Below are 10163 nucleotides of genomic sequence, written 5' to 3' on the forward strand. Positions count from 1 at the left end.
GCAGTTTCAAGGAGACAAAAATTAAAAGTAAAAAGAGAAATGCAAAAGCAGTGGCACACGCCTATAATCCTAGCTGCTCAGAAGACTGAGGCATGAGGCAGGAGGACAGCTTGAGCCCAGGAGTTCAAGGACTGCCTGGGCAACATAACAAGCCCCTCCCTGTCTCAAAAAAAAAAAAAAAAAAGGACAATGGATGTGAGATGAGAAGAAAATAAGGCTCCAGGTAAAGAAGAAAGGTCCTTTACCTTATGAAATGCAGCCTTGGGGGAGATAACAGAAGGTGAGGCAAAGGGCCACCCTATGCTCATGTTGTGGGAAAGGAACAGGGACATGCAAAAGAGGATGTGATAAAACAAATCAAAGTACTCTGCTGAGTTTTGATCTGCTAATTATCACAGATGGGAGAAAGGTCCTATAAATCCTTAACACTGGGAGGGAATGAGAAATACATAATTAGTGAAGACATACGCAGCAAGTGGGAAAAGGTCACCCAAAGACTCCCATCCCTAGGTCTGTTACCATGTACATCTGGGACTGTGGTCAAACTCATTTCCCAAAGGAAATACAAAGTGAGGGATCAGGGAAGTTAAAAGATCTAAGTCATAAATCAGAAATGCACTGGCTAGCCCGGCACAGTGGCACATGCCTGTAATTCCAGAGGCTCAGGGGAGGTTGAGGAAGGAGAATAGCAAATTCAAGACCAGCCTCAACAATTCAGTAAGGGCCTAAGCAATTTAGCAAGACCCTGTCTCAAAATAAAAAATTAAAATGGGCTTGGGGTGTGGCTCATTTGTTATGTGCTCCTGGATTTTTTGTTTTTTTGGGTGCTGGGGATCGAACCCAGGGCCTTGTGCTTACAAGGCAAGCACTCTACCAACTGAGCTATCTCCCCAGCCCCGCCCCTGGGTTTAATCCCTAGTTGCCAAAATAAAAAAAAAAAAAAAAGAAAAGAAAAGAAATGCACCAGCTATTAAGATGAAGGGCCAACACCAAAAAAAAAAAAAGTGCCTCATGGTCTGCATGTTATCATTTTTTAAATATTTTTTAGATGTTGATAGACCTTTATTTATTTATTTATGTGTATGTGGTGCTAAGAATCAAACTCAGTGACTCACACATGCTAGGCAAGTGCTCTACCACCGAGCCACAACCCCAGCCCTGCATGTTGTCTTTAATAAGGCAAAAGTTTACATGTATTTCAAAAAAATTTTTTTTCAAGTTATCTTACTGAAAAGTTTCTAGCTAGCAAGAAATGGAAAACAGAACCAACCTAGATGTCCTTCAATTGATGAATGGATAAAGAAACTGTGATATATATATATATATATATATATATATATATATATATATATATACACACACACACACATATACACACAATGGAATATTACTCAGCCATAAAGAATGATAAAATTATGGCATTTGCAGGCAAATGTATGAAATTGGAGAATATCATGTTAAGTGAGATAAGCCAATCTCAAAAAACCAAAGGACGAATGATATCACTAATAAGTGGATGATGACATATAATGGGGGGTGGGAGGGGTTAGTGTTAGGGTTAGAGTTAGGGTTAGGGAGGGGGGCAAGAATGGAGGAAGGAAGGACTGTATAGAGGGAAAAGAGGGGTGGGAGGGGTGGGGGGAAGGGAAAAAATAACAGAATGAATCAAACAACATTACCCTATGTAAATTTATGATTACACAAATGGTATGCCTTTACGCCATGTACAAACAGAGAAACAACATGTATCCCATTTGTTTACAATAAAAAAAATTTAAAAAAAAAGAAATGGAAAACAGAAATAACCCAGGATTCATTATCACCATTTTTAAGATTTTTAAATGTCTAATGGGCCACACAATTTTGGTGAAATATGAAAAATATTTACAAAGATTTTATTAGTTTACTCATGACTCTGATCCCCTGACTCTGTTTTTTTTTTTTTTTTTAAGTGCTGGAGGGTTGAACCCAGGGGCATTTTACCACTATAACCCAACCTCCTAACCCTTTTTATTTTTTATTTTGAAACATGGTCTTGTTAAACTTGCCCAGGTTGGCTTTCACCTTGGGATTCTCCTGCCTCAATCTCCCTAGCTGGTGGAATTAAAGTCATGTGCCACCACACCTGGCTACCTCATTTTTAAAATAAGATTTTCTTATTCCTCAGCAGAAACAACTTTTACCACAGGGGTTAACAGAAACATAACACAAAAGATTAGAGAGAAAAAACTATACATGCCAAATTCAAAAGAATTAACCACATCTTTGTACAATGTGTTCCACACAATAAAAGCCCTTTCTGCAATTAACTTCCTTTATATTTTTAGCTGACTACTGGCCTCACTCAATTACTTTTGTAACTAACAAGGTTAAAACTTTTGAAGCAAAATGCCTACTTTGGAATAGAATACAAGATATTATGCACAAGATATGCAAACCAATTATGAGATAATAAAAATGATTTAATTGAAAAATCTATCACTGATAAAATAATAAAGCTTCAAACTACCCACATTGTTCCTCTAAAAATTTTTTTCATTTAGATCCTCACTAGTTGTAAGCCCTTTAACGTAAGAAAAGTACAATTAAAAAAAAAACTGTTTCTAAAAACAGGATAAAAACGAAGAGCCAATAAGCTTATTTCAAGACATTTCCAGCCCTGACATGTAATTTACATTCCAGCCACAATTGCAAAGTAGTTATAATAGAGGTTGCAAAAATATCACTAGAGTTTGCTATATTTAAGATGAAAAAACTAACTATAAGTGTATTTACCTTTAGGTACATTGTGATCTCAGGAGGAAATATAAAAAAAATGAAAATAATGGTTACCCCCCCTAGGGCAGGGAATAGTGTGGGCTAAGGGTTGGGAAAAACTTACTTTCCACTTTTGTAAATGCCCTTTTGAATGTTATAAATTTTATACCATGTATATGTGAACTATTCAAAAGTTCCTTTTAAATATATACTTGTTTAATAAACCTTCATTATTGTATCTTCATGGAACTGAATGTATATCTAAGTAACACTGGAGACTTACTATCTCTGGGCAAGACCACTGAAGCACTAAATAATAGGAAGATAATTTTTAAATAGAAGAAAAGATAATTACTGCCTCTACTTGAAATAATATAACCTCTACCTATTTCCATTATGCTGCTTCAGACTTATATCATAACCTAAAAGGAATAATGTCTGTTTCCAGTGGCAAATTAATAAGGTCTCTGAGAGTATGAAATTGATGCACAAATGACCCTCCATAAAAAGAATAATATATAAGTGGGTGCAGTGGTACACAACCTGCAATCCCATCTATTCAGAAGCCCGAGACAGGAGGATCTCAAGTTCGGGGTCAGCCAGGACTACTCAGCCAGACCCTAACTCAAAATAAAAATACTTTTTAAAAAAGTCTGGGGGACTGGGTATGTAGCTCAGTGCTCACCTAGCATGTGCCAAGACCCCAGGTTCAATATCCAGAAAAATAACAATAATAAGGTGAATACAGGGAAAAGAAGAGTACAAACACCAAAACCAAGGGGGGGAAGTGGCAAAAAAGTTTTAACATTCAGTTCATCAATATACACTCAGCTACCTGTACATACCTAGTACTTTCTTATAAAGAAAAGTTGCAATCTCAGTAGTTTTCAGTCTCCTTTCAGTTATCAGAGAGAACAGAGTTGCATTAAAAATTAAAAATACAAACAATAGTTTGTTCTAGAAAGGAACATTCACAAATACAAATTTAAATGCAAATACAGAATGTGTTTCTACTGACATCTACTTCAAAATCTCTATACAAATGGAAAAAAACTTACTTAGTTCAGTGGCAAAGTCTAAACTAAGTGATTCCAAGTCTGCAAAACAGAATAACACCAAATCAACATGACAATAAAATGAGCTGGCATGTAATAATCAAATTAGGCTAATAATGCCCATACCTCATGATATTAATCCAGTTCTGAGGCAGTAACCCTAGCTATGCAGGTTAAGGCTGGAGGATTGTGTGTTCAAGGACAGCCTAGGCAATTTAGAGAGGTCCTGTCTCAAAATAAAAAATGGAAAAACAAAGTGCTGGGGATGTAGTCCAGTGTACCCCTGGGTTCAATCTCCAGTACCACAAAAAAAAGTGGGGAGGAACTAACAGAGCTGATGACTTCTATGCGGTACACAGGCCTGTGCAGCTGTAACTCAGGGGAGGAACCAAAAATCCCATAACTGGAGCCAAAGAGATAGAGGTTCATATATCTGGACAGGGTAGATGTCTGAGTAATATAATCTATAAAGAATGCATTCTCCAATAGTTTAGACTCTTAAGTTGCTTACCACAATTTAAACTCTTCAAAGGCAAAGATCTGTATTTCTTTTTCTTCCATGTTTTACTACCATATCATCCTTAGCATCAGGCTCAGTGTCCAACATTTTTAGTATCCAATATATATTTATTGCATATTTCCATCCTCTATATCAAAAGTTGTGAAGGTAATTCAAAAAGACAAGCCAAAAATACTTTAGAAGCCAGGCATGATGGGATATGCCTGTAATCCCAGCAATCTAGGAAGCGGAGGCAAGAGGATCACAGTCAAGGTCAGTTTGGGCAATTTAGTGAAGTCTTGTTTCAAAAGAAAAAAGAAAAAGGGCTGGAGATATAGCTCAGTGGTAGAGTAACCCCCTTGATTCAATCCCCGGCAACACACACACACACACACACACACACACACATACACACGCTTACACAGACACAAAGATTATTGTAGGAATGAATCAACAAATCAAGACAAAAACTCCACTCCTAGCTAATGAAACATCAAGTTCAGAGTTAAACACCAAAAGGAATACAGAGAAGGTTGAGGGAAGGAGACTGCAAATTCAAGGTCAGCCTGAGTAACTTAGCAAGACCCTGTCTCAAAAAAAAAATTTTAAAGGACAGGGGATATAGCTCAGTAGTAGAGCACCTCTGGGTTTAATTCCCAGTACCAAAAATAAAAAATAAAATAAAATTTAAAAAAAAATAACCACCAAAAAGAAGAAACTTAAAATACAAATTTTAAAATATTTTCAATTCCACAAACATTGGCAAGATGAATGTAAATGAATTAATCATTAATCTCGAATCTCTTATGTGGACAAAGGAGAGAGAAAATATAACTGAAGATGTGTTAACATCTTGTGATTGAAAGCTATGAACTAGGATTCTATACTCCCTGCCAAGCCTGCTATCAAGAAATCCCTGGGGGAAGGGGTGAAAACAAAAAAATCCCCTGGGGAAAGGTGTGGAGGTGCTTGCTAACTGGGGAGACTGAGGCAGGAGGACTGCAAGTTCAAAGCCAGCCTCAGCAATCTAGCAAGGCTCTAAGCAATTTGAGACACTAACTCAAAATTAAATATTTTTAAAAAGGCTGGAGATGTAGCTCAGTGGTTAAGCACCCATGGATTCAATTCTCGGTATTAAAAAAGGAAAGAAAAAAAATCATTCCCTAGGCATTGTTTCTATAAGCAGCAACAAAGGCGATTTTAAATGGAATACAACAAAAATAACAGAAGAACATTTATGTCATCAATTGGAAAAGAAAAAGGGGGAAAAAATGAACAAAACACTGGCTCAAAGTAAAAATCTTGGCTCTATGCTTAACCACTACTTACAACTGTGACTTTGGACAAATCACTAAGCATCTCAGAAGCTTCATCTACGGTATCTACAAAACTGAGGGGTGATTTGGGGGAAAAAAATTAACTATTCTCCCCTTAAGATCTTTAAAATAGAAATACTGGTTGAAAGCAAAATATTTAACATTGATGGTTTTCAATGTATATAAATTAATAAACATGACAATTGTAACAAAGGAAGGGTAAAGCAAACTATAAGGTGATATGGTTTATGCATTCCTCTTAAAAGAGATAAAATATGAATTCTGAATAGATTATGAAACTTTGGGTAAGTATATTATAACTTGTACTGCAACCACTAAAAAACTACACAAAGATTAGTTTAAAAACTCAGCCTTAAAATGGAATAATAGGGGCTGAAGTTGAAGCTCAGTGGTAGAGGGCTTGCCTAGCATGTGTGAGGCACTGGGTTCGATCCTTAGCACCACATAAAAATAAATAAAAGTATTGTGTCCATCTACAACTAAAATATATATATATTTTCAAATAATATAGGGTAGAAACAAAAAACAGAAACCATTTAATAAAATGGTAGCCCTACACCAATAATCACATTAAGTGTAAATAATCTAAATACACCAATTCAAAGACAGTTGTCAGAACGGATGAAGAACAAGACACAGCAAAATACTATCTAAAAGAAATCCACTTTAAATATAGTGGTAGTAAAAGTAAAAACAGTAAAAAGTAAAAGGCAACTCTATTCATAATCACCAAAAACTGCAAATAACATAAATCTTGAAAGGTGAACAGATAAACAGTGGTACATCCATACAATGGAATATTACTTAGCGATAACAAGGTAAAACATACCGAGTAACAGAAGCCCATTTCAAAAGTTACATACTGTAGGATCCATTTTATATGACACTACAGAAAAGACAAAACTATAGGAATTAGAACACATCAGTGGTTACCAGGTGTTGGGGTGGGGGTGGGGCAATATGAGAACCAACTATGGAATTATGAAATCCTGGTTGTAATAGTAGTTATATGACTCTCTTTACACGTGTTAAAATACGGAACTGTACACCAAAAAAAGCAATTTTACTGTATACTCATGTTTTGTTTTGTTTTGTTTTTTAATAAAAAACATGTGGATGAGCTCCAAACCATGATTCCATGAATAAGTAAAGAGCGGCTGGCAAATGGAAGACAAGGGAAAATGATAAATCCTACTGGCATAAAAAGCCACTACTCAAAAGAACTTCCTGATCACTGCACAAAATATACAAAGCAAATCCAATCTTCAGAAATTTATTCCCAGAAGAGGCTAAGAAAACAGTCATTCAGATCCAAAATGTGTATATTTGAAAATGCCTGTGAATAGCTCTTCTTGTCTGTTTCCATATTTTATACTTTCAAGACGCTGCCGATTTCCCCTGGCTGAGTGCCACTTTCCTTGCTTGGGGTTACTCAATTTACAAGTATCCCTTTATGTATACCTTACACTCTGATTTAGTACCAGGGTCTTGGCAGCCACAGAAACGACAGAAAGATCAGTGTTCCCCACCCGGGGCAAAGGCCCCTGCGGGTCACAGCACACCCTCTGGACCAGTTCCAGGTCTGAGGACACCGGGTGAGGAGGTCTTCACAAGTTAAAAAGCCCGAGTCTCCCAAAGACGACCACTGCTCCGGGCGTTTTGCCCTTTCCTGAGCCGCCCTGGCTCCTCGGGGGCACCCGGCGTTTCGAGGACTGCCCCGGTGTGGAGCTGCGGGTTGCAGAGCGCTTTGCCCAGTGACCCTGGGCAAGTCCCTTCCTTCTGCTGAGTAAGGTGGAGACCCTGGGAAGGTCTTCTAAAGGAAGCTATCCACCACCATCTCCGAGTCCGAAACCTTCCGGGCCCAGCGCGCCAACAGGGACTCGTCCCGCACGGACCCCACCCCAGCCTTTCGCCGCTCACTCGGAGCCCGAGGGGACGAACACGCCGGCCCGACGGCTCCGCCCGAAGGCGAAAAGGAAGCAGAAAACGCCAAATCCCGGTCTCTGCCCACCCCGCCGCGCGGAGGCCTCCGGCTCCCACTACCGCCCGCCCCTGCCCGCCGCGGCCGCCCGCCGGGTCTCGCTTCCAGCCCGGAGGTGGCGAGCGCCGGGTGAGGCGCGGGGCCGAGGGCGCCCACCTTGAGTTGAGATTTGGAGACTTTGCCGCTGTGGTCCAGGTCCAGCGCGGTGAAGGCGTGCCAGATGGCCTTGAGCAGCTCGTCCTTCAAGCCCCCCATGGCCGCTGCCCCGCTGCCCGGCTGCCCCAACTGCCCGGGACTGCCCCGCCTGCGCAGCCAGCCCTCGGCGCCTCGGCGGCCCCTCCGCCGCAGCCGCCCCACCGCGGGTCACCTGACCACAGCAGGCCCCGCCCCGCCCTGCCGGCCCCGCCCACTCAGCCTCGCGCCGGGGGCTGGCCCGCGGGGTGGGTAAGTCCCGCTGGCCGGCACCGGTGGGAATGGGACAGTAAACACCACCCCCAAGTCCCTGTAGTTTGTTCCCAGAACAACTCAGGCCATTTTCAGTGCTCTCTTACCCCCCAAAAAAATGCCCCCACCACGAAGAAAAATGTGAGAGCCGGGTGAGCAGCCTGTCCAGCACCGACTGGTGTCCCGCACTGAAAAGGGGAGCCCCTGTCCTGCCCCGGATGGAGTCGCTGTCTCAGGAGGCCAAACAAGGCCCCAAAAGGCCTTGGGCAGAGTCTCAAATGCTAGCCCCGCCCCAAATTAAGACGGATGCAGAAGAGGAGAGGAAGCAGGGAAGGGCCTCTATTGGAAGTTGGTTCATTCTTATCTTATTTTGCAATTGCATATTGATGCCTACTCTGTGGTGGACTCTGGGTGCCATAGAGACAGGTTTTAAGTTGTTTCAGAAATCAAGGGTGACTGCGCCTACTAGAAGAAAAAGTAGGCCCAAATCTCCATCGACTGAGGAATCCAATTCCTCGACAAGACTCCTAAAGCGCAAGAAGATCAAGAATCAATAAATGGGATGGCATCGAACTGAAAAACTTCTTCACATCAAAGGAAACAATGACGAACATGAAGAGAGAGGCTACAGAATGGCAGAAAATCTTTGCCACCTGCACCTCAGAGAGAGAATTAATCTCCAAGATATATAAAGAACTCAAAAAACCTAACACCAAAAAAACAAATAACCCAATAATGGGCAAAAGAACCGAACAGACACCACAGAAGAAGAAATACGAATGGTCAACGAATATATGAAAAAATGTTCAACATAATTAGCAATTAGAGAAATGCACATTCTCTAATTTTATCTCACTCCAATCAGAATACAAGTAACAAGAAACTATCAAGAATACAAGTAACAATAAATGTTGGAGAGGATGTGAGGAAAACATCATACAGTGCTGGTGGGACTGCAGATTGATACAACCACTATGGAAAGCAGTATGGAAATTTCTCAGAAAACCTGGAATGAAACACCATTTGACCCAGTTATTCTACTCCTTGGTATATACCCAAAGGACTTAACATCAGCATACTACAGTAAGAAGGCCACATCAATGTTTATTGCAACTCAATTCACAATAACTAAACTATGGAACCAACCTAGGTGCCCTTCAACAGATGACTGGATAAAGAAAATGTGGTACATATATACAATGGAATATTACACAGCCATGAAGAAGAATGGGATTAGGGCATTAACTAGTAAATGGATGGACCCGGAGGCTGTCATGCTAAATGAAATAAGCCAACCAAAAAAACCTAAGGCCAAATGTTCTCTTTGATATGAGGATACTGAATCACAATGCCAGGATGGAAGTGGAGGTTCACCAGATTGGACAGGGGAATGGGGGCAAGGAAGAGGGGATGAGAAAAAGACAGTAGAATAGATTGGACATAACTTTCCCATGTTCATATATGAATACACAACCAGTGTAACTCCACATCATGTACAACCACAAGAATGGGAAGCTACACTCCATGTATGTATAATATGTCAAAATACACTTTACTGTCAAGTATATCTAAAAAGACCAAAAAAAAAAAAAAAAAAAAAGGAAGAACAATTCAACAGGTCAGGCAATCTTTCCTTGCTAACCCCTAGCTGTTTTTGGTCAATTCACATCTTAGGAAGGGTTTTCCCAGTGTAATGCTGTTTCTGGTGTTTCTGTGTTTGGTGGTAGGAAATCTGGGGGTTCCATAACAAATCACTCCACCCATTTTTACTAATTCGAATGGGAGAACCGCTTAAAAGAACATTCAAATCTAGGAGAGTGTCCTTCTGAATGTAGCCATTCAATTCATACCTGTTAACAATAGTCACTTGGGCTCTTTAAGCTTCAGACTGTACACATATAAAATAAGCAGATGTTTGAAAATGTTACTCCCCATGCTAGTATCCTAGGATAATTATTGCCGGTGACTCCAATCTGGTTTAATTACACTGCCTCCTCTCCAGGAAACAAATTTGAGCAATATTGAGGGAAGAATAAATGCCAGGAGTTTTCAAAAGGAGATGATTCTCAGATAAAGTGTGGTTTTCTTTT

General features: G+C 40.3%; 1 protein-coding gene across 2 annotated transcripts in view; it reads right to left on the bottom strand.

The window, feature by feature from the left end:
- SWAP70 (switching B cell complex subunit SWAP70) overlaps positions 1-7986 on the bottom strand; it is a 77061-nt gene extending 69075 nt beyond the window's left edge. Inside the window, exon 1 of one of the 2 annotated variants that reach the window (XM_079104291.1) lies at positions 7786-7986. In XM_079104291.1, the coding sequence (XP_078960417.1) occupies positions 7786-7884 (99 nt within the window). In that variant the 5' untranslated portion in view covers positions 7885-7986. The remainder of the gene's footprint in view (positions 1-7785) is intronic. The other variant, XM_079104292.1, reaches the window with a different exon arrangement.
- Positions 7987-10163: the final 2177 nt, after the last annotated feature.

The sequence above is a fragment of the Sciurus vulgaris genome (assembly GCF_902686455.1).
Source record: "Sciurus vulgaris genome assembly, chromosome: 11".
Lineage (NCBI taxonomy): Eukaryota > Metazoa > Chordata > Mammalia > Rodentia > Sciuridae > Sciurus > Sciurus vulgaris.